The 26,841-nt window shown below is 35.0% G+C and overlaps 1 protein-coding gene across 2 annotated transcripts; it reads right to left on the minus strand.

Moving 5' to 3' along the window:
• Positions 1-216: 216 nt before the first annotated feature.
• On the minus strand, positions 217-26,836 carry LOC139969829 (uncharacterized). Of its 2 annotated transcripts, XM_071975127.1 has the most exons (5): positions 26,644-26,834; positions 7,382-7,469; positions 5,311-5,376; positions 2,530-2,658; positions 217-2,059 (listed from the first exon to the last, which is right to left on the minus strand). In XM_071975127.1, the coding sequence occupies exons 2-5, from the start codon at positions 7,456-7,458 to the stop codon at positions 1,930-1,932; spliced, it is 402 nt and encodes a 133-aa protein (XP_071831228.1). In that variant the 5' UTR covers positions 7,459-7,469; positions 26,644-26,834; the 3' UTR covers positions 217-1,929. The 2 variants fall into 2 exon arrangements, with proteins under 2 accessions (XP_071831228.1, XP_071831230.1); XM_071975129.1 differs by lacking the exon at positions 5,311-5,376 and having other exon boundaries at positions 26,644-26,836.
• Between the last annotated feature and the right edge of the window lie 5 nt (positions 26,837-26,841).

The following is a 26,841-nucleotide window of genomic DNA, read 5'->3' on the forward strand; positions in this document are numbered from 1 at the left end:
GTAGGGGGTGTGGGGGTAGGGGGTGTGGGGGTAGGGGTGGGGTAGGGAGTAGGGGTCGGGGTAGGGAGTAGGGGGTTGGGGTTGTGGGTGGATACTTTTCTTTGATTTGTGACCTGCCGTCGTAATCATGTGACCTTTTCAATCTTTGGATCCTTTCAAGTTAATTGAAATGAAACAAAAGAAGGAAACATAATTAAAACAAAAAATATATAATGGTCTGTCATTAAACTCTACATTTATTGTCGCCATTGTGATACAAAGTAAACGGATGGCTATTACTTTAAACACCACCACTTCTTAAATTTGGCAATAAGTGACAAGACGGGGAGTAAGTCTTTCTGGATGGGGGTTACGGTTTATACCCTCTTGACAAATGGCTTAGGCTCTAAATGTTGTTTTGTTTTTAACAAACAGTATTGCACTTTTACCTACCCCGATATTTCACGATCTTAACTAATAATTTAGCTAAAGATAGTTCATCTAATAACCAAGAAAGAAATAAAAAAAAAAAAATTGAAAGAATTGCTACAAGAATTTAATACATTTCTAACAATCGACAGGAGGTAAACAGACCTACATATTTTATATTTAATACGGTATACATAAATTACTGAACGCGAATACGATATTATGTGCATAAACAGATGTGTATACATAGCTATACACTGTGTATGCATACACAGCATACACATATAGATAAATGGTCAACTTATCACAATTGGTTGTTTATTATCTTACAAAATATAATATTATGTTTTGTATAGTGGCATAGATGGAAGATGTTATCAATGTCACTTTTCAACATTTATGAACTTCGTTTTCATCCCCCCGTATCTCTCATTTTTGAATTACAACGTGTTAAGTGTTCTCATTTGACCTCTGACTTCATTTCATCGTCATTCGAACATTACCGATGTCAGGGGGATCTATGAGTTATTCTATATACCTAATTGGAGTAACGGCGTGCTTAGATTAATTGTGTTTCCAGGGATGTCACAACCATGGTCGTGATGGAGGGGAGGGGCAGGGGGAGTGGAGGGTTGGGAGTAGGGTTCCATGGTGGTACTGTATACGTAAACAGCCACAGTAATGCTTTTAGTATAATTTTTTTGTCTAACATTTTTGGCTTGTGTTAAACTTTTCTCACAGCAGGAATGTATTGGCTCTGTGTGGTGATAGGGGCCCGGGGGGTCCATGCCGTAGCTATTGCACAAGTTTTAGTATTTCTGTGGGATATAATTGTATACATGTAGTCAGAACACAAGTAATAGTAATGAGCGGATTTGTTTACGAAACTCAAACAATAAATAATAACAATAAATAATAAAGCATAAATGAATCGTATAAACACGTACGTAACCACCATGATAAAACGTTAAGAACAAGTTAAAACGGTAAGGAACCAAAAAACCCGATCGACCTCACAACAATGACCCCGTAACACCAAAACGGATCCCATTGGTAGCTTCTATCATCCATATTCATAGACGCAACCACGTGACATTGTTATCATGAGACATCCGATGCCTTACCCACAACGAAACACCTTATACCTCCCATTTGTCTAAGTAAAGACAAATTCCACCCTATTTTCTCTGTATATCCAACCCTTAATCTCTGGAATCCCTGCAAAGCTCTCTTTGAATCTTGAGGCATAGTATTTTGGAAGGTAGAAAACTAAGATTATTATTTTTTTTTTGTGCGAACCTTAGTTCTTAAGACCACGTGCATCATGTGAATGATCCAGTTGTACTACAGAGGTGAAATATTTATAAGCAAGTACATTCACCAAGCCAATATTTTGCTTCAGATTTTTACGCTTGGAAGTTGCTATCGTTTGATGATGATGATGATTATTATAATTGTTTTTTAATTATATATGATTCTTTTTTATGCTGGAAGATAAAACGTAGAGTGTAACAACGCCCTTTATCGACGACCAGCTTCCCCGAGAAGCTGCGACATCATACGGTAGGCGAGCATTTGGTTCATGTAGGCGGCGCGGCTCTGCGAAACATCATTTTGAGACAAATTTCTTTTGTCCATTGTATCTGCACTCCTGATGACAAAGAAAATACCAAAAACAGAAATTGTAAATATGGAGCAGAAAAGTTCCATACAGTGTGAAATCTTCGAGCCTTAACCAGGATTCTAACCGGCACTTCTCTCTCTCTCATTCAATATATATATTGGCTACTCTTGATATGAATCAAACCTGACCTAATTTGTAGATCCCCTTTTCATTTCCAGTACCTCAAAATAAACCAGCGGTACGGCTCTAGTTGCAATTAAAACGCAAGCTGTACATTATTACTCTCGATCCTGTAGCATAACCAGAAGTGAACACCATTAAGATCGTTACACCCCCCCCCCTTAAAAAAAATGTCTCCTTGATGAAGGATCGAGGATCGATATATATATATATATATATATATATATATATATATATATATATATATATATATATATATATATAAATATATATATATATATAAACATTAAAATGACTCACAGGACGAGAGTACTTACATGGCGTCACGTTTCTGTCCATATTCGAGGGCGTTTCGTTGTCTGTTAAGAAAAGCCTTGTTTCTGGCGAATTGCGAGATATGTGGTCCTCTAAGCTGTGCAAAGTCGTTATCGCTTATTCTTTTAACACTAGAAGAAAAGAAGAGAGAGCAAGATAACAGTTAAATCTTTTAGTATATACAAACCATGGCGTGCGTTTAGTGTTATTTAAAGCTGCTTGGCTTAATAAAGAGGTTTCAGAAAATGGTAGTTTCTTGTCAAAGGAAGGGCACTTTTCGATCTATTTCAATTAATTGTGGGGTAATATCGCTGCATCGTGCTTTTAAAGAAGCTATATAACTTTACAGTAAGTAATCACATAACACTTTGGTATGATGAGAAGCAAAACTCTGCCTAATAAAATCTGCGCCTTTTTTTATATAATTTTTTGTTTTTATAAGGAGTACTAAATATCACTAGTGTAAAGCTTGCATATATTAAGTTCATGATGAGAACAGAAGGAGGAAAATACCAAATCCGAATTGGTTGGATAACATTTCTCTGTTGATAGTTTCAAGATTAAATATAATGGATTGAATTGGTCAAATCAGCGGCGGTACCACGTATATATCTGGGGAAGGGTGGGTGGGGGAGGGGGAGGGGGTTTGAGCAGGTTCAGCCGTAACGCACAGCACATAACATACTATGCGGTACAAACTAGACATTGTTTTGAAAGTTGAAAAATGTAGCACCTTTTGCATATAAGCACCCCTCCATTTTTACCCAATTTCTCAAAGGGGGAAAAGTATTTAATAGGGAAGCGTACTACGGGAAATGGGATATTGCGCCACTGGGTGAAGACAATCGGCGAGGGGGTGCTTATATCTTCAAACAGGCGTTTATTTATAGCCGATTGACTGCAAACACAGATCTGTTCGTTACTGATTGGAGTGTCTGTTCACAATTATGTGTGTGTGAATAGTATACTCGTCGTACTAAGAGCGACATTAAATGATCAGATCAAAGATTAATGGCAGCTTAAAGCGAGCGTATACCTATAAATAGGTATATGCCATGGTTAATAATCAAGATATTACGTTCCGTAACATTAGCTATTCTCTGTGTAATAAGAGTATCTCTAAATTCCTAAACAGTAAAGAAATGATAAATTTGTGACATTTCATAATTATGGATTGGTAAATTTGTCGACCATGTGACCAAAAAAATAATAAGGTTACCTTATTAGTTGCAACTTAAAACCTGCGTATACCTATATATAGGTATATGTCATGGTTAATAATCAGGATATAACGTTCCGTAACATTAGCTCTAAATATCTCTAAATTATTATCTTTAAATTCCTAAACAGTAAAGAAATGACAAATTTGTGACATTTCATAATTATGGATTGGTAAATTTGTCGACCATGTGACCAAAAAACAATAAGGTTACCTTATTAGTTGCAACTTAAAACCTGCGTATACCTATAAATAGGTATATGTCACGGTTAATAATCAGGATTCCGTAACATTAGCTCTTCTCTCTGTAATAAGAGTATCTCTAAATTCCTATACAGTGAAGAAATGACAAAATTTGTCCCAATAATATGCAAATAGATTGTCTTCGCGATCAAGCAGTGAACCCCCTGTAGGCATCTATCATTTTATCTTTTCTGCAAACTATGCAGAGAGGAATTAGCATATTTATATGACATTTCAATATAAGCAAGCAGTTTGCTCTGAACACAGAATAGAAGCGAACACCGTACGAATCGTCTTTTAGCTAATGTTGACCTAAACTCTCCTATTTTGTATATTTTTGGCGAAAGGAAATGTCTTTTGCTTTTGTATAAGTTTTTTTTTACATTGACAGAACTGAAAAGGGTTTCTCGAGTTGTCATAAATAGTTTTTACAAATCGAATATGATTCTGAATATTAACCTGATAGTATGGTTTGGTAAAATTGTCGACGAATTGTATTTTTTTTTTTACCATAATCGATATATTTTCAGGAAATACAACCAAAGTTAGACATTTTGAAATATAATATTTTCTGGTGTATATATTATTTATTATTAATTACTTGCCAGCAATTATTTTCTATACCAATTTTCGAATGAAATGGTTTGGATTAAAGACAGTCACATGAGGTTACATGAAGGTTTTAAATCGGATGACTTTAGGCACAACACGTATTTTGATATGTTATAGATCACTGCTTCTGTCTAGGTTGTACTTTCTCACAACTTTTATTTTTTCCGAGAAATGGCCCTTTAAACATGTAAGGCTCATGAATTAAAGTGACTGAATTGTATAGTCTAATATACAGACAATGAGATCAGTTCCTCAGATGCAACACAAAACTCAAGAACGGAAAAAAAGAATATTATGATTGGCCTCAAATAACATGCTTATTATGCATTACACATGTTTTTCAAGGAATAAATGGTGTGAAATGTCACCCAAGGGGTAATTTACATGAAGTTAAAAGAACGTGTTTGTTTGAGTTCGTATAGAATATATATATAACAATTAAAACATGTAGGACTTCATTATACAACCTGCGTCATTATGAATTTATCCTTAAAAGAGAATACCAGAGATTTATCATATTTTAAAAGTTGGAATATGGAAACATAATTATCGCCTAATTTCTTTTCGATTTGTTTTTAAAGAAACAATATCAGGATTGAAATCCTGCACAAAGCCTCCCTTTTAGCGGGTACTATCGGGACAATCAGAAACAAAGATACACGGGCGTCTCTATATACTTTTTTTTTTTAGCTAAAAGCGATTAACTTACTATTCATTTACGTCATCCAGTAAGTCTAAATCTGTATATTGTTCTTCTTGTGTCATATCTGAAAGTCTACAAAAGAACCAGAAAAAAGGGAAACATAAGAATTAAAGGGGTCTTCCAGTGGCGGATAATGTAACACGTTATATTACTTTACAAGAGAGAAGGAAAAAATGTATCCCAAACTGTTAGTTAAAAACTACATCTTGCCCGAGGCTAACTAAAGATATAGTTGATTGAATGTTAGTTAGATATTTTAACTATTTTAACATTTTACCAAATAAATCCTTTCTAACTCCAGTAAATGGATCACAATATATATGGTACGTGACGTCATCATGACAGACTTTCTTCAAGAGCTTTTTCTTTCTTATATAATAAAATTGCTGTTGATTTTTCATTGAACTATGACGTAATTGGGAGTGTTTGATTAGTTGCGCCAATGTTCTCTATATTTAGAATTTGCAACTTGATTGTAAGGATATTTGTCTTCCTCAGAAGATAAATGATTCAAATATTATTCCGAAAAAACAAAACCATTTTCAGTTTAATTGTCAGGATGAGTTTTGACATCATTCATTCTGCTCTTTGCCAGACGTATTCTAAAATATTGTCGTGTTTTGACAAATTCATATTTGCGCGGTTCACGGTAGATAGACTTTCGACCTGTACGGGTTTCCTTTATCCATTTACCTAAAATGACCTGGGTAATGACATGTATCAATGGACTATATTGCAATATAAACTAGCAAATTTGACTTTACAGCCTCATAAAACTAATTGCAACCACACCCTTCCATCCCTACCTGCTCCACACCCCTCCCCCCCCCTCCCTAATTTACCTTCTCGCGGAATTGGTATCTGTAGATCCACGTCAATCATATTTTAGACGACCAAAACTTAACCGAGCTAATCAAGTTATTTACGACTAGTATATATGATATTTGCATATTTGTTGTTGGAATAGTTGAGTGTTTACAGAGACGTTGCTAAGCACATCATAAAGTATGCTACTTTTCAGTTACTTAGAGAAATAGAAATGCAATTATATGAATTCTATTTTTCGCTGACCTATACTCGACATTTACTGTTATATCAATAGCTAATGATCATGATCCTAAAACAATATTTAAACTTTGTCCTCTGACTGCACAAGTAAGTCAGCGTTTATGTCAGTCAATGTGTTTGTCAGTTGGTAAGTGAGTGAAAGAGGAATGATTGCATCAGGTTGCGTCGGCATGACGTCATCAATGATATGTGAAAGCTACCAAGGAATGCAACACAACAGAAAAACAACAATAACTAAACAACACTTGTATTGTATTCGTATCGATGTTCAATATAAGGCGCTCACCAAACAATTGACTATTGTTTAAACGTGTATATACCAAGGTTTTATGTAATACAACTGTCGAAACTAATAAAAGAGATCTGACTTTTTATCCTTTTTAGAAAGCGTACACAGGACTGACTTCATGAGAATAAGGTTGGCTGGGGTTCGGATAGGGTCGGGTGAATTGGGTATGTGGAGTGGGAGAATTTTTATTCTTTTCTTAGAATACAAATACAAGTCATCTTAAAACTTCTTGGAGTTCCTAGCGTTTATACTCTGGTGTTAAGTTGGGCAATTTTTCAAAAACTAAAAAGTGGTATTGATATGCCACCTGCACTGCATGTGAGTTGTTATTTTGTGTAATGATCTGCAACATATCGAAAAGTAACTTTGTGCCTGAACTCATCCTCCATAGCATTTTTGCTTCATTTGGTTGTAATTTTATATGGATCTACACCCCTCTTCCCCCTCCCAGAAAAAAAATCCACATTTAGACGTTATAAATATGACCTATAGTTAGGTCTACAAAAAGGGCTGTGGTAATATTTACTTGAATTGAAGGAGGTGTGGGGGGGGGGGGGTAGGGCTGTTCACCTCACACCGCCTTGGATCCGTGCCTATACCTCCCCTACCCTTCCAGATCGCACCGAAACGTTGAAAGTAGGCCTTACAAATGAAATTACAATAAATAAAATTAAAGTAAATAAATTTGACATTTTAATTTTGTTTTAGTGTTGTACTTACGGTAATGCTTCTGTCGCTGCCGCTAAACCCAGCAAGATGACCAGTACACTAACAATGAGGACCAAAATTTTCTGCATTTTCGTTTTTCCTTTGAACAAAAGAAAAACGTAGATAAATAGTTAATGATGGTCATCATTTTTCCACGTATATAGTTTCACGTATATAAGATTCGAAGTGGATATCATTAACACGTATCATTACTACATATGTACAATTTGAGCTGACTTGATGTAGACACTCGGCGACTCTCACGCAACTTAGCATTCCGTTGTATCATTATCATACAAACATTGGCCTATGCACTTAAAGCCACTTTATGTTGAACACATACACGTCATGTACACGTTAATGCATTTATACACTTGACAACACTTGATAAAGATGCTCAATGGCTCTGAAACAAGAGACTATGTATCATTTCTCACGTATTTGTATTTCTTACATTTCCACGAATCATTACTGCATACAGTTTACGTTACCTTATATACCTCAAACAAGAGACTGTACCAATTCCACGTATCATTATTGCATACACTTGACGTCACTTGATCATTTCTACCCTTCATCATTGCATACAAGTGACGTCACTTGATCATATCCACCCATCATCACTGAATACATGTGACATCACTTGATCATATCCACCCATCGTTACTGCATACACTTGACGTCACTTGATCATCTCCACGTATCATCACTGCATACATTTGACGTCATTGATCATCTCCACCATCATCATTGCATACATATGACGTCACTTGATCATATCCACGTATCATCACTACATACATGTGACGTCACTTGATCATTTACACCCATCATCACTGCATACATTTGACGTCACTTGATCATATCCACCTATCATTACTGCATACACTTGGCGTCACTTGATCATCTCCACCCATCATCATTGCATACATTTGACGTCAATGATCATTTCCACGTATCATCACTGCATACACTTGACGTCACTTGATCATATCCACCCATCATTACTGCATACACTTGACGTCACTTGATCATATCCACCCATCGTTACTGCATACACTTGACGTCACTTGATCATTTCCACATATCATTATTGCATACATTTCAAGTCACGTCAACATTTCATTTGCGAACCACGTACAATTCTTATACTCTTGACCTTGCATATAAATGAGTATCATTTTACCCGCCGCCAGTCTCCCATTTGTTTATTCAGTTGCTTGGTTGTGTACGGAGAAAAAGTACACACAAGGACAAGAGTTTACGGTGAAAAAGAAAAAAGGTAGCGGGAAAGAAGAAAAAAATCAAAATTGCTCTTAATGTGGTAAACGGTAATTGGCACGAGTTGTTTGAGAGGGCCTTGTGTCAGAAAGTATAAATATAAAGACAAATCAATGACTTGTGATCCATCTACTCTTGATGACAAGTGAAAGGTTTCGTGCCTTTGGAATACTATATCTCATCCTGTTTAGATGAACAATTAAATAAACGGCTGTTCTGGGATTCTAAAAGACGCGAAAGGGCCTTCTGTAATATATACGTATATTTAGATACATAGAATATACCAAAGGTACAAAAAAAAGGGGGGCAAATTTGACCTAGTTCTACTGCGAAATTGATGGGTCGTAAATTATGAAGAGTTGTAAACCATGTTTTCTGTGGGTCACTTTAAATCAACATGATATTTACTCGTTATTACTGAGAATTCTGGGTTAAATATAAACACATTTTACGACTTCTTATACAGTCATACTTTACGATCGTCTACAGATTAGCTGTTATATAGAGAAATCCAGCAAGAGCTGAAACATCTTTTGCTCTGCTTCTCATCAATACGACCAAGAGAAATGAGATTGACTTTTGCAAATATAAAATGAACTCCACATTATAAGTTGCAATGGTGAACGTTTAAGTCTTAACGGAAGCTTAACATGGAACCACATTGGATTATTAGGACAACGAAGTCGTAATGTGTGGATTCAAGGAAATGTCAATCTGAATTCAATTCAAACTTAAGAGGGTCAAATATATATATATATATATATATATATATATATATATATATATATATATATATAGGGTTGTTATGTTCACTATGTTACCCGTCCCTCTGCGATGACTAGACTATTTGTCTGGAAACCGCAAACAACTAGTGACGTCATCATCGCGTTCCCAGAAAAACAAACTTATTCGTATTATTTGTTATTTGAATCGATTTTTCTTACACCAGAAGGAGCAAATATTTCCAAATGTAAAAAATAACCTCAAGGATAGATCGCGATGATGATGATGTTGAGGGGCTCTATATAGCTATCATCGGATACGCTTTGCACTGATCTCGTTAACATCGGATCTTATCTAATGTGAACAGGTTTATATATAAGTTAGCGATGAAAATCTGACAAATTTTCTGGCCTTTTCATGACCATATTTTACAGTTTATTTTACGTGGTCGTATAAATCCGGCCTTACAGGTATATACATATTTCAATATGATCCAAACATAGATAAGTCACCCCCCAAACAGTGCCCTATTTTATGATACCATATTATGATGATGTTATGATCTAGTGTAATAAATGGTACTTAGATTTTTTGTTCTTTATTACCATGTTATTGCATACAAGTTATATTTTCGGATGTCTTTGGTATCGTGTTACGTATGGACTTATCTCCGCCACCCCCCCCCCCGCCCCCAACGCCAACCCCCCTGCACCAGCGATAACATTTAATATGTTTGAAGCTCTTGAATCATAACAAACAAGAATAGCCTCGGAATCTTCCGCGGCGTTTCTTGTAATTATCCATTATATATATATATATATATATATATATATATATATATGTATATATATCTATATATATATATATATACATATGTATACATATATATATATACATATATATATATACATATATATATATATATATATATATATATATATATATATATATATATATATATATATATATATATATATATATATATATATATATGTAGGTGGAATAATTGTAGAAAGCAGTCTAGCTGAATGTTCACGAATGATGTTCGTTTCATCTCGCATGTACAAACTAATTGGCGCATGCGTATACTGTGTTATCTAGGGTACACGTTTGACCTGTGTCATATCACTCTACGCGTTTCAATCACATGTGCCAGTTAATATAAAGCGTTGCGGTTATACGTTAATTTAAACCATGGAAATGTACAGAATGATATTGTAACAGTCACAAATACAAAGAATCTGGTTTCCAACAACACTGCCACCTTCTAAAAAATAACTTTTTCACTTCCAAATGGAGATTTTAAATCAATCTGTTGTGACTATTGAAGGAAAAAAACAAATGAAAAATAATTAAAAAGTTAAACCCAAAAATCAATTCTCGGAATTTAATAAAAGGTAACAGCTGGAATTTCATAGCACCTACCATTTTTCAACCAAAGGCTCAAATTTATATAGCAAAAATTTACTTGCATCAAAAATAGTCACTATACCGAGGAGCTGACGTCATCATATGTTCAGCCTTAAAGGAGCAATCCAAAGATTTACATTATCTTTAAAGCTAAGTATATATATCTTGAAAACTGGAAACTGCTATACAAAAACGTTAACTAGTGCTCAAAGTTTTCCTATGCTTGGACTAATACATAGCAGGCCTAAAAATTCTGCCTACGGTAATGCTTAAATATTTCAATAAAATTCTTCTTTTGATCCAATCTGCAATTCTCCAAAATTATAAGCGTAAGCAATTAAGGTAGGCCAAACATTTTACGAAACCAATCGGCAAGAAAAAGTTGAAAAGAACTCAATTGATAAAAAAAATATAATAACGCTAGACAAATATCTTCTCATTTCAGATATAACAAATCACACTAATATTAATTTGAATAATTGCCTTTTTTACCCTCTTAATATTGTTCTTAAAAACCTTGAAGTATCTCTTTTCTATTTTATACGTTTGTTTTATCCGTTTGCGTAATCATTTCTATATGACGATAGTCGGACCAAAATAGGAGATGATTACAAAGTCAATCACAGAAGGTATATGGAACGCCAAAAAGGTCACCAGATATGATGATATGCCAAAAGCCATTTCCGTCTTCGAAAACATATTTCTATAGTGTAAAGTGGTATGTTGTACATTTAATCATTTTCTGTATTACGTAACATATACGTCCATATTGTAAAATATACGTACATCATGTCAATTAAACGTTCATCTTCTGACATATATAGGTTGCTATGCTAAAGTGATATAATATGTTGGTATATAAACTAAAGCTGATATACGGGAGGGGGGGGGGTGATAGCGGGGTGTACTGACGGGATATGTGAAAGTCTGTTCATCAGTAATAACAAAACTTTGTGTCATATGAAACGAATTAACCTTTTTTTCTATAATTAAAAGTCTGCTTCCAAGTTATATATAGATATAATATAAATTGGTGGTTGCATGATGCAAGCTATATAAAATATTACGTGTTTGGTGGTTGTATGGTAAAGGCTATATATAATATCACGTGTTTGGTGGTTGTATGGTACAGGCTATATGTAACAGCACGTGTTTGGTGGTTGCATGGTACAGGCTATGTGTAAAAGCACGTGTTTGGTGGTTGTATGGTACAGGCTATATGTGATGTTTGGTGGCAGTGGCGGCTAGGAATTTTTAGTTGGGGAGGCTAAGGGGGGGGGGTGAGCCAATTTTTTGGGTGGCTTACAAGATTGAGTGATCGCCGTCCTGGGGGAGGGGTATAAGGGGAGGGGGTGCCCTTTTGAAATTTTTCCCAATCCTGGAAAGGCCTACATGCAAAATGGTGGCATTTAGCGAGGCTTTTGTCACCTGAAAATTTCTCCAAAAATATGCATTTTTTGTGAGTAACTTTAGTCAAATTAGAATGGAAGATACCAATTCACAGTTTTCGTATCACTAAAATAATTGAGAAACAACTCATCAACACCTGGCGGATAAAGCTGGATTCTGAATTGTTTTTATCAGTCACTTAAACAAGGCTTCCTGCACCACAACTGAGTCACTGACTATTATCATGTGAAAAATTCATCAAAATTTCCATTGACCATTGTAGCACTGCGTTATGGCTGACAAAATTTGGGTAGGCTATATTGTTTCAATGAGGTTTTTTTTTTTTTGCCTATTTCAGTTGGGGGGGCTAATGGGGGGGCTGACTACTTCAGTGGGGGGCTAAAGCCCCCCAAGCCCCCCCCCCCCTTGGCGCCGCCACTGTTTGGTGGTTCGTCTATTCTTCTCATGGAATTGAGTCTACAAAGCATTCAGTTTCAATTATAATGTTTGTGTACATATGTGGTACATAGACCAGACTATGTGACAAGCCTAACGACGTCTTGTAAGTTGACATTCAATAACAATAAGATATCAAACTTTCTCAACCAAGATGGGCACCCCTATCAAACGATAACCCTGGATCCGTCACTGTTTTTACCCCACCGTTATGAAACTCCTGAAATATGAATCCAACTCTGCCACGAATATCTGTTTAAGATGTCTTCTCATATCTCGTTACTGTAACAAGTGAACAATTTATCATTTAGCCGTACATTTATCCAATTTTATCTATTCAACAAGCCTCTTTCCCCTCTCCCTCAAAACAGGAAGGTTCACTTATCATAAAGTTGGTAATCTAACAATTTGCCATTTTTTTCTTTTTCTTTTTTTTAAGTAATTACATGAAAAACTATGTCATTTCGACAATTTGCAGCCAAGAAATGTTAAAATGCTTCTGTTTATAGTAGTATAGCGTTTCCATCAAAATGTCAAACATGATTAAATGTGTTCTATGAATCCTTTTAAGCAACATGCCAAATTTGCGGTAACTTCTGCGTCAGCAAGTTGCATGCGTTTTGTCAAGTTTTCACAGCAAATGAGAAATCCATAAAATGTGCTATATTTGTCTAATTGTTCAATTGTCATGATTCAATCGTATTTACCATACTTGATACTATACTGTGTAGTTTGTTCTTCTTGTTAATCAATTCGTAAAAATTATAAAGTTGTTGAAATATTGTAGCTGGGATTAGGGGCGGGGAAGGGAAGGTAAAGGGAGGGGAGGGTGAAGGTTTGGGGTAGGAGAGATACGCGTATGACGTGCGGCATTCGAGAGTGCGAAAAGCTCTTGCATCGCCTTTATACTCAGACTGTTTGGGAATCTGGATAAAAAGACGTAGAAGAAATTTAATGAGTTAACAGGAATGAAAAGCTGTTTGAACTTTTCGAAGAATATCAGTTAGAAGGAGAGTTGGAAAGTTTTAAAGCGAAGGGTCGAAAACTGATATATAACATATAGCGGAAGACTAAATTCGCAGTATTTCTTCCTGCATCTTTTAATACTTTTTACGGTCTCCTGTAATATATCTTCAGTGCTCTGGAATGTTAGCTCAGCTTCTCATTTGAGCACCCATGGGGACCTAATGTTTACGCATATGTAAGCCTGTTTATGTAAGGGCGACATATTGTCTGAGAAAAATGTATAATTTATCAGACATTTTCTTGATTTCATGTCCATGAATAGATTAATTCTAATTTATCAAGAACGCTTTCAATATATACGTATATCAATTTCAATATATGTAGATGTATGTGTTTTCTTAACACATATATAGGGAACGTCGCACAACAGGTGACATATGCCAAATTAATCAACGCGCATGCGTTAAACTTCTTCTGAGGGGTCATCGGCCATATTTTCCATAAATGATTCTGATTACATATGCATGCATCCAGACTTTTTGCAATTGAGACGCGTATTCCCACAAGACTGTACAACATCATCCCCCTTGTCAGATGAGAAGCGGTGGTGTGGTTTTACAAGATGGCTTACAACTGCCATCTCGCTTTATAGGAACCTAAGGATGGTGTAGTCTAATACTTGACCTGTCAAACACATTAGATGCAACAACAAAAAATACATAGTGCAAAAAAAAAGAGGAAAAGAAGAAGAAGAATAAGAACAAAAATGCAGGTGGTGTTACTTAATCGTTGAAACTATTGAGATCAATTTAACAAGGTTACTTTGCGTCGCGTTCCCTTATTGTTTCTGATAATTTAATACTGCAAGTAACATATGTCTTTCTTTTAATTCACCCGTGCCAAGGCTCTGACGAAAACTTATTGATCTCAGTCTAAACGAAAGTAGAGAGGTTTCTCCTTCTTCATGAGCAACATAAGCAACAACAAGATATCTTATAGAAAAGACAGATAAAAAAGCTAACTAAATACCGGTCATATAAAATGAGAAGGTTATTTCGAGAGACTTTAAATCATGAGTTGAGATTACTATTGGAGGAACCACGATCCTCTTTACTAACGATTTCAGTCAACATTGTATACATATACTTATATATATACAGTGTGTATCCGCACGCAGCTTGTAAACGTAAAGTACCGTGCACTAAATTTTATGTGCTTCCTAGCCTCGTAAAAGAGTAAAAATAGACGTGGATTCATCATTAAAAGAAGGAGATTAAGAAGAAGAAGAAGAAAAACGCAAAAAAAAAAAAGCCTCGGGTGTATGCCTGCTTGAGCAATAGTACAGGGTATACGCTAGGACAATTTATTATTTCTGCAAGGCACTCCGACCCTGTTAGAACGTACAGTTCATCTACATATATACAATCTTAATTCCACCAAAGAATGAGAATTCAGTTATTAAAAGTGTTTGGAGAGTTTACCATTTCCAGGTGAAAAATTTAGCTCTATCCTAATCGTTAATCGCAAAATTAAGGCCAACACTATCGGGTTTTTTTTTTGGGGGGGGGGGAGTGAATGTGAGTGAAATGTTTTAAAACTAGACTATCAGAAATGTAAAAAAAAATCTCCCCGCCAAAAGAATCATTAATGTGTACACTTCCTAAAATTGAATTCTGATTCGTAGGAATTATGAATATTATTAGCATAATTTAATTTGACAGACCGGTGTGTTATGAAACAGTGATATATAGAGACACGAGCCCCATTCTGTCAGTAAGTGATGCTGGTGGCACCCCTAAAAGTAGACTTGGCTACGCCGTTTATGACATTTTTTAACAGATTTGTCAAATGTCCTACATGCACAAGTCTTCATAAATTGCACGGCTTCCACGTACGTTCAGTCATATACAAGTCGTCCTTAAACTCCAATATGGTCTTCCACGTATAAAATGACGTACTTGGCATGTGATTATCCTTGATCAAATGGAACAATCGCTTACACTACGTCATACTTCCTGTCAATGATACCGCCCACCTACTCCCACCCACCCCTGTTGTCGCTATCTCTCTCTCTATCCACTGCGTGGTGAAAATTCTGGTACGTAGCAAACATCGACATGCTGATACAGACTGAAATATGTACCGTACATTTTATGAGCAGATTACATAATATTTTTATTTTAACTGTGTCAACTGCAACATAAATGACATTTAATCGTTCGGCATAGCCTTTCATTTGTATTCATTGAAGTTTATTTATCAAAACAAGCCTGTCGTGTTTTCACCAGATAACCCACGTTTTTAGACTACCTCTCCTGTATACACAACAAGATATACACATACACACACGCGCGCATACACCCACACCAAGCAAAATATTTACTAACCATGTGCCGTATTAATTTAATGAGCTACACTTGTTTGTTATTAAACAACGTTATTAAATAAGCAAAACTTTAATAATACCGTACTTTAAGAGAGCGTATCCTGTTACGATAATAACAGCAAATTATGTTTAGTTAGGATGGATATATAATTCAAGGATAAATGATGCATTCTATACAAAAATGGGGGGGGGGAGATGGGAAGAGAGAAAATAAACGAAGATAAGCTATTTCCGTCAAATTGTTATTACTTGTATCTTTTATTTTGTTCTGTTACATTTTATTGAAGATTATTTACATGAAACAAAAAACTCATTTTGTTTTTACAGTGTCTTTTCTATTTCATTCACATTTGACGTTCATCTTTGGTAGAAGGGGAAAAAACTCAGAAAAAAAAAGAGAATAATGGTTGTTTATGAAACGACAAAGAGATCTAAAACAGACATTTTTAATCTGTTGCAGGCAACGCAAAACTCCTTCGAACTCAGACAAAAGCAATACTTTCACTTCTATTCTCTATTTATAGAAGTATATCGTCTGCTCTCGACATTGCACAAACAATACGACAGTATAAAGAATTTCTAAACAACTCTAAATTATTGCAAAATTAGCAAAAGGAATATACTCCCGGTATCTAATGACTCCTCTCTCTATCTCTCTTTCTCTCAAACTGTCTCTTTCTCCATCTCTCCATCTTCTTCTTCTTCTTTTTTTTTCATTTGATGTCTCAGAAACTATTTTGGAAATGTTTGGCGACAAGTAGTATCATTTTCAAAGTGATAAGTCAGTCCTTTGTTGTCTTTCAAATTCTTTTCTTTCCTTTTTTCTTGATTACAGAAAGCAGAAAAGGTAAATGGTTAAACTTTTTGGATAACGATTGGTCCAGAAATAGGGCAGTTTGTAATTGTGGATGATTGTAAGTAATATAGAAAGGCAATCAATTGTATGAGTCAACGAACTAGAGACATTCTTTATACAAAAAAAACCTTAAATGGTTTCCAGTGATTTGAGGGAGATGCTAACAACGAAAAGAAGCTCAACCAGACAGAGAAACTTCGTAAAATTCTCATATTTGAAGACCGGAAATTTGTCTCGAACGGACAGAGGAAACCATTGATATTCACTTTGCGTCAGAGAAAATTGCATGTAGACGAATAGGCGTGTTGGGTATAAAACATATAACAAAAATGAAAAAGAAATATACATATAAATATAAATATAACAATCATCAATACATTCCTTTCCTATCATATATATTATTGACAATAAATAGTTTTGATTTTTCTTTATCTTGAATTCAGTATTTTGTTTTATTACTCTTTCGATAATTCTCGTTCAAACTATATTCGAAACCAAAACAAGATATCCATCGATAAAAGAGGGTTTTAGTGTATTAAGATTCGCGACCAATTTAATTTGAACTATCAAACCCCTCTTCGAGATGAGACCTTATTCTCCTCTCTTTAATGTTTCTTCTCTTTCAGGCCAACTTCAAGTTCATTAAATACCAGCGCCTGCTTTACTCTACTAAAATGAAGCTAAATTGACCGCTTTTTTATATATTAATTACCAGAAAGATTCAAGGGCTGTATAATTCAGACAGATAAAGAGTTTTAATCAAGCATCGCTATAAATCTTCAACTACTCTTTTCTATTCTTCACGGGTTTTTTTCCTCCAAAAGTCGTCGTAGGCTAATTCCTTTGAAGCATTGATTTGTTTTTAGGGTACTGTCCTGGTAGTAGAAGAATTAGCAGTAGTAGAAATGTTTACGATTTCTGAAGAAAAAGAACCGAAGCAAAGATCTTAACAGGAGAAATTTGTGGTTGGAACAGCACTTTGAAATTAGAAGAAATACGTTTTTCATCCCAATGTTTTTTGTTTTTGTTTATAGTTCGAGAGAGTTGCGGGACCATTAAACGTCTAGTCGCTGCATAGTTCTTAGCTGTTTGTATTGAAGAACAGTGTTCGATCGGAGTTGGGTTGGAGATGGGGGTGTGGGAGGGGTGCAAAATCTTCAATGGGTATAGTGAAAAATTTGAGTTTAATTCTTATATGATATGCATTGTATACGAAAACTTCAGAAAGAATAACTTGTTCATATGTTTTTCGACCGAGAGCGTAGTAAGATGAGCAGTTCAACATTCGACCTCTGTTTTTTCTGATTTAAGCCTTCCTATAGGACTCCCCGACCGCCTATCCCCGCCCTACACCCATCCCAACCCACAACCTCTAATCCGGATCAAAGGTCATGCTCGTATATAAAAGTAACATATTTTGAAGTCGAAAGTGCAAAATTACAGGAATAAAAGTCTAAGCAGAACACTACTATACTTGTTATCGATTACCACGCCAAGCAGTAATAATGTGTGACGCATATCGCATATGTATTTACATATATACCGTTTGTTCATTCAAAAATAAACTTCCGGATTTAAACCAAAACTCGTAACTTTTCTATTTATTCTTGTTGCCTTTTCTCTCTCTTGTTATTTCTTAGTACCGTATAAATGATATATTTGTAAAAGAGATTGTAACCTTAGTAGACTCTAAATCCATACCTTCCTCCGGGAAGATATAATAAGGTATAATATATAAGGTATAGACGGGTATAAACAGTAGAAACACATGTCGGGACTCTACTAAAAAGGGGATTTAGGAAAGATTCCATGCAGTCAAGGTGTGTCTTAACGTGTTTAAGATACTGCTCGAATAAATCACGTTAGATTATATTCCAAGCAAAATGCGTCAAAACTTTAAACGTAATCCATCAACGTCTCTTTTTGCTAGAGTTCTTTAAAGTTGACTTTAAGGAAAGGGAAATTTATAATCTGAGATGAAAGTTATATAAAAACAAAATGATCATATTGCCCAAAAGATTCATTTTCCGGTATACCGGTAATAACGATGACATAAATATCGTAGGAATTCGATATGATCTGAAAGGCTATATAGTGGGTGATAACAAATATGTAAAACTTTGTAAATACAACAACTGTGTTGAAGTTCATACCGAAAGCAACTCACTTATGAAAGAGCGTTGTTGTCCGATTTGAGCCCCCCCCCACCTTCCCCCTAAGAACGTCTTCCTTTCCACGTACTCCCCACCCCCCCTTCCACCCTCGTACCAATACCATCACACTTTAACCGCAATTCCATCATGGGTGCTTCATTTTTGCAATTAGTAGATTTTATATTGTCATGCAATTGATGTTTGTAAAATTGCGTTTAAAGCAGCCCTCTGAATCAAGGTGGCCATGGCAGCATCAGGCCTACAGTACAACTATGACGTTTACAATTAAACTTAAAACAATGAGATTTCAACATTACAATGCAACATTTTGACCCCATTCATCAACGTCATACTAATGTATTATCTTATGTTTTGAACACTTCATTAAAAGAAACCATAATCTTACAAATTACAACCCAAATTTGAAATCATTGTACCATTGTCATGCAACAATGATATGAAATGAAGATGGATGGGTCGGGAAGTAATCTTCTTGTCGCCACCACCCCCCCCCCCAACACCCCCACCCTCGCCACCCCATTCCCATCATTCCTGGTCATTCTTGCCTCACTCTCGTACATGCGTTAAAGTTTGATCAAGTTTCCTGTAAGAAGTTTTGCAGTCATAAATAATTTAGTCGTTAAACATTTTTACCCCACAGTTTGTTCTTTTTTCTGTTTCTGGTTCATTTTGAAACCTTTTTACAGAAATGGTCATATTCAATACACATCTATCAGTCAGTCTCTTGCCCGAGGTTTGAGTTTGGCTTTTAATATTTTTTAATAATTTTTTACATACGGTCGAAGTCTGATAGATGATAGCCGTCAAAATTGTCGTCCTTGAAAAATCGTATCAAAATCCTTCCGTTTCGCAAATTAATTTTCTGAGAGGCCTATCGGGTTCACTTACATAATGTATTACAACAGGGTAAAGAAAAAAATGATAAGATTAATTGCCGTGGTTAGAAAGAATTTCACAACATGACAATTGAATTGAACAAAAAGTACACTGTAGAAATTCTGTAACATGTGAAAACTACAGATAGAATTGAAATACAAAGTACAAATCTATTTGCTTTGGGAATAAACAGGAACTACACGAAGAATATAACAAACTATGAAAAAATGCAATCAATGAAGAATGGAGTTGGGGAGATGGGGGGTGGTGGGTAAAGTAGGGTGGGGTAGGAAGGGTTTGGGATGTCTTTACTGTTAAATGTTCAGAAAGGAGACAAAATTAGTATTCATGAGGAAACGTGAGCTCATGTGACGACTGTTCTGTACTGCCTGCATATTAACATCGTCATGCTCGACGAGGGAAAACTCTGAAATTTTTTCTTCTGCGGAGTTCAACCCTCCGGAAATGAAATTCATTTGACATACATGAAGACAGATTTGTATGTAATGAGTAATAGAAGTGCTAATCAGTGATTAATTTTAGATTTCCCCTTTGAAAGACTGCGGCAGCGGTCTTTTTAATTTACATAATTTAGCCCTCAGGGGTATCATTTGTGTCAAGTTGTGACAAATTGTCATGTTTTTGACGTCTGGGCGTTTTGTTCTTTGAATTGAAGGAAGTACTGCATGTCTTTCCATCTCTCTCTCTCTCTCTTTTACTCATTCGTTCTCTCTTTGAATAACATTTAACCAACGGGAAACAGCTGTTTCGTTTTTTTATGGAACCAGTCTAGAATTGAAATACTAAATAAGTTTGTTTGTTTTTTGTAATTTTTTTTTATCGTTACTAGAATTTCTTTGTAAAATAATCGGAAAATTTAAAAGACATAAAAATCAGAGTTGGAGTAGAGATTCGAGTCTTGTTTCCCAAAATTATGCCAAAATAGAAATAAATAAAAAATATTTAAATGTATAAAACTTCAACCTTAGAAAAGCAATCAAAACTATAGTAGTAGTGGAAAAGGTGAAACAACAATGCAGTAAATAATATTTTGTGTCCCACAAATTTCAATGTGGTTTCATATATTAACTATGCCTAGCTAGTCATTTCATCGTGTCTAGTGTGATATTGGTTGACCAAGGGAATATATTATGAGTTAACTGCAAAGCCTTGATTGAATTGGTGGTCCTACCACACCAAAAACAAACTGTGTTCAAGAATGTATGATTTGGCTAAACAACATACCTGAAATATCAAAAAAAAAATTGTCTTATTTGTCGTAGAAACAGAGAAAATTGTAAAGATCTTACACTTCCTATTTATTTTGTATCATCACTCCCCTTTTCTTTCTTCCGGTTGATAAACTTTGCAAGTATCTTTTGTGGAGATACGGGGGCCAATATGAGAACATTTGAGTCTGAGTCGAAGAACTTATCCTGTCATGCTGTCATTAAAAACGTAGATAGCGTTTTGATTCCAACTCCTTTTCGCTGATTGCTACATTTAAAGCGAACTCCCCCGGTAGTTTACCGAAACCTCTGTCCATCCTCCCAGTTGTCAATGTCGTGTTGAATTTACCTCCATGTAGCCTCAAAAGAAGTAATCATGTATTTGTGACTGTGTTGCAAAGAGGCTCTACGAATATGTAATTTGAGTTTACGGTTGTGTATATATTTATATACATATCCTGCCCCTCATGAATTCTTTACCTCAAGTCTCAAGTCACTTCTTTGTCTCTTGAAATATGATATTTGACACTAAAAGGAAATTTCTAAGAGTCACATTTTTTTCACACAGTTTTCGGTCAATGTAACCTCTGCCAAAATAGCTATACTTAACGCCAGATATCCCAACCTGCAACATGACGGCATTCCAAACATCATAAGTTTACCTTAGACAAAATAACAAGGACAAGAATTATTTTTCGGAAGCTACCAACCTTGATTCTTTGCTCAGCAAGAAGACGACTAGAAAGTGCATAAAATTCCTTGGAGTATATTAAAACATCAGATGTGTAGTGCGTCCTTATACCTGTATACTCGTATGCCAGCACAGTTAACGTTAATGGTACTCGCTCTTAGGGATTTGTACTCATACTCGGGGCTATTTGAAATTGAGTACATGACTCTAGTGCATGCATGATTATGTACTCGTACCAGACGCGTAGCCAGGAATTTGCCAAGGGAGGGGCGAAACTGTAGATTCGGCATTGCAAACTATCTAAGCGTAGCACCACCATAAGTTGGCGCGAAGCGTACAAAAAAAAAAAATTGGCTGAAAATGCCTCCCAGATCGCTGGAAATGGCACTTCCCAGGCCTTGTAAGTTGCATCTTAGCATTTTCTCTTTTGAAAATACTAGCGATATCATAAAAACATTAAAAAAAAATAAAAATATGCTCAAGGGGGGGCGGCTGCCCCTTCGCCCCCCCCCCCTTGGCTACGCGCCTGACTCGTACTAACATAATGGAGCCTTGTACTGGTACTCATATTAGTGTACTCGCATTGCAAGTATTGGTTAACAGAAACCAATGTTAATTGGTGTAAAGTGCCGCCTATCACTGCACTAAGAAGGCATACAAATGATTACTCTGATAATTATTAGGGCTGTCTCCTCCCCCCCCCCCCCCAATTCCTTCCCGTGTTTGACCCTGCTTAATAACTGTTAGAGTCCACCAATTATCTTTTACCTAAGACCTATTCGCTCAGTATCTGCATATCTTTACAACTTTCGATTGTTTTTGAGAGAATCCCACCACCACCCCACCCCTCCTCTTTGTTACATATATATGCAGTCTCTTCCCCGAGTTTGTTCAACAAAATCTTTTAGTGACTTATACCAGTTTAAATCGACACTTTACAAATCGACATCTGACAAACTTAGATCAGTGTTTTCGAATTTAAATCGAAATATACTAATCTATAATGGACGTAAGCAACCTAAGTCGACATACACCAAATATGAATAGATATATACCAGTTAAGTGGACATCTACAAATCGACAAGTCAATTTAAACCGACTTGCATTAGTTTGAGACCGCCATAATGGAAAATAATGATTACGTTCTTTATACACTGTAAACTTGAGAAAATCTCTCATTCTCTCTAAAATTGTTTACAACAAAGACCATCCCCCCCCCCTTCCCGAGCCTGTTCTACGTATAGGATATACTCGTTTAACATCCTCCTATACCATGACAACTTGTAGCTCTTTCTTTTGTACTGCTTCCTCCCTCGTATAACGTAAGCAGTTAAAGGGAAGAACTGCACTCGGCACATTGATTTTCGGTTTATCATTGTCATTATCATTGAGAAAATTAATATGCTTCAATATGTTACTTAGTTTACATTCTTATATGGGCATTTCATGGTTATTTTTCTTTCAAAGATCGAAGAAAAACCTACGCTATTGATATATATATATATGTATATATATATATATATATATATATATATATATATATATATATATATATATAGAAGTTATTGAAACCAGAACGAAAAGAAAACAAACGAGAAAACCGTACAGAATTTAGTATTCCAATTTTAACAGGTGTTTAAACTTTGAGAAGACGATTTTCTGTTTTCTCTTTTAAAATTTTCAAGATCATCATTCAACTATGAGGACTCCCTTCAGAGAATTGATTAGGCCTGCACTGGAAGCAGGTGAGACGTACCCGTCTTTGGTTTATTGATTTTTATTTGAAGAAAAATGAGATTACAAGGATTTTCTTCAAAACTATTCTTAATTGTCATTGACATTTAGATTTGCCATATTCGATTAGGTCATGTGATCGAGTTACATACCATTTCGAAAGTACTCGCTCGAAGAAATTATAGTAAAAAAATAGCAATTTTTGAAGGTTAAAATGACGTCACTGACTAACACGCGATTGTTCTTATATCATATCCTTTACCCAAGATACATAATATTAATAGTTTTGTTTCAAATATATAACAGTAAGAAAACACAAGAGGGTGTATATAAAGTATAATTAATTTCAAGAATATCTGTAAATTTGTTCCAAATTCTTACTCCATTTTTGATTGTTTTAGAAAAAGGTCAGCTTAATGCTTTATAGTCATGAATAATCAGCATGTAGCATATGAATACACTACTGTACATTATGTACGTTAAAGCTGTCACACACCCACATCCAAACAGTGAGAATTCAGTTCTTGTAAATGTCGCTATATAACGGAACAATTAAACCCGGAAGTATTAATCGTAAAAAAAAATCTAGCTCACAATCTAGAGACCATATTTTACTCTATGTGAGTTAAAATTGACAAGATTTCCTCTTCAAAAGAGAATGAAGTTCACACTTTGTATTGTTCATCATTTTCGAAACTCTCAGGAAAGAGATTTCTCACCTCCCCCCCCCCCCCTAAATTATGAGTGTTTAGATACATGGGCAAATAACATGCTTTTAGTGTCCGGTTTTTAGTGATTTTGCTCCCATCAAGTTCGAATAGGTATGCCAGGACAAACCAAAGGGTAAGGTGGGGGAGGGGGGGGGGGTGTAGTAAGGTACCGGTTTGATTTTTAATAACTTAATAATGCCAGATGTGAATATTCACGACCGCTAGATAATCATATTATCATACCATCATAATACCAAGCATATTAATATCATTTATTTCGTCAATGCGATTTTTGCCCCAGGTTTTTTCGTCTCTTACAGGGAATTTGTCGGACGGAGACAAAAGTCGTCGTTTAATAAATTTGAATGATTGCTTACTTTTACCATCGCAGCTACAAATTTAATGAATTAGTTCATTTGCTTAAAAAAAAACGCAAATAAGTTGATCAAAAGTTAACCATAATAAAGAGGACCGTTTCACTCGCCAGCAAAAAATTCTGGAGTAAGATTAATCATTTTCGTTTATAATGTGTAAATTACTTAGTTACCGGAACGGAGAGATGTTTTGCTTAGGAGAAGTTACTGATACAATGCTTAATTAGAGCAATAAACTAACGAGAGGTATGGACGGACAAACTGCAAGAGATTGTAATACAAAACTGTTCCTCTTTTTCTTACCAAAATTACCCAAAAAATACCAAGACCATAATTTATCGAACTCAGTGTAGACAACTCTAGGGTGATAAAACTTGTATAAGCAATTAGTCTCAGTGTACAACTCTTTTCGTTTAATTAATGACATGTTAATTAATGACATAATATAACAGACGTGATAGGAACATTTTTATGAGCAACCATTAATCATCGGAACCCATCTATAATATATAGTAATTTCAGCTGGGATAACTTTACACGAAATATATATAATATATATATATATATATATATATATATATATATATATTATATTTTGAAAGTGTCCAAACACAATAACTCATTTGTGGAATCAATTTCACTCCCTACTATATAGAACTGAATTCGACTTAATTTATAAAACAGCTATGAAAATCATATTGGTTTTCTTCACATAATCCAGTTATTGAATTTCATGCTTTCAATCTCACCATTTTTTTTATGAAATATATTCTATATCAGCCGTTACCACAAACACACAGAAAAATGTACATCTGCAACCACAATGGATTATTTCATTCGGTTTGATATTTTGAAACAATCACCATAGGTATCGATTGAAATAATCAATCACTGATATACATCAGCAAAGAAAAATGGTTAAGCCGTTTGAATAAACCAATATCCAATAATGATCCGGGCGATCGATCTACTACAAATTTTCTACCAGTTATGTTAACAATTAATCTCTTTTAATCACAAAGAATAAATATAGAATCGTTTTATTGTTGTCAGAACAAGAGGAAATTACTTTTCGTTTATGAAATATCAAACTTTTTACTCGTTTAAAAGTTACAAACTTAACTGATAGTCAATAGCAAAATGTACCCTAAGACAAATCTTCTTAAAAGTTTTTTTTTTTAAAAACGTCTTTACTTCTTAAGTTTGCCTAAGCTTATGTAAACTGAGCACTTATGTTATTCATTGAATAAAGTAAAACCAATTTTTCGATAGATCTGAATATCTTTTGGTGATTTAATTTTCGATAAAATAATTCTCGAATAAACTATCGCTAATCTTACTTTCAAACATTATGAATTCTCACTTTTCAGTGGAATCTAAAGATAAATGTATCAGTCATCATGATGTGAATGCTTCCCTTTAAACCTTTTACAGTTAAACCCGCGTCAGAACACATACATAATGTCGGGTATAAATGGTTTCTATATAGTTTCGTACTAACACAGCTTGTTACTGCTTCAATATTTAACATTCAAAACGTTGCGTTATTTCGACTATATCAGCATCGTTTATCTTTTACAAATGTTAGAATAATATGTTTGGAATAAATAATGTCAGAATATTACTTTTATTAACATTTAGTGTTAATATACAGTGTTTACTTACATCAATGAAACTTCTATGCACTACAAATCCTAGGAATATGCAAGAAACGCTATTCTCAATAGTAATTGATTTACCTAATTGATTTACCTTATGCACCTCAACGTTTTAAAACGACACGTGTCGTCATTAATATATCCCCAACCCCCACCCCTCCTCCCCTCCCCCCTCAAAAACAGAAGAAATAATTTATGTTCTTTCGAATGTAAACGTGCTTGCGTGCATGTGTGTATGTCTCCCTGTAAGTCTGTAAGTATGTCTGTAAGTCTGTATGTATGTATGTATGTATGTATGTATCCACGTTCTTATATACTATTGTCTAATACAGTTGCTCAAAGAATCTACATATAGACTTACCTGAGATTCTGTTAAGTTAAGACAATTTTTTCTCCTTGGTATATCCCTCCCTTCTTTTGGTGTCTTTCGTTGATTCAGTCTTTTCTCTTTCTAGTTTTTAATCAGATACACCTGTTGCTGTCGCTTCTCTCTTTGTTCCAATCCGTTCTATCTGACTGTGATTAGTGTTGTGCTATCGTCTTCACCGTTCGCCACTGA

The sequence above is a fragment of the Apostichopus japonicus genome, chromosome 7, assembly GCF_037975245.1.
Source record: "Apostichopus japonicus isolate 1M-3 chromosome 7, ASM3797524v1, whole genome shotgun sequence".
Classification (NCBI taxonomy): Eukaryota; Metazoa; Echinodermata; class Holothuroidea; order Aspidochirotida; family Stichopodidae; genus Apostichopus; species Apostichopus japonicus.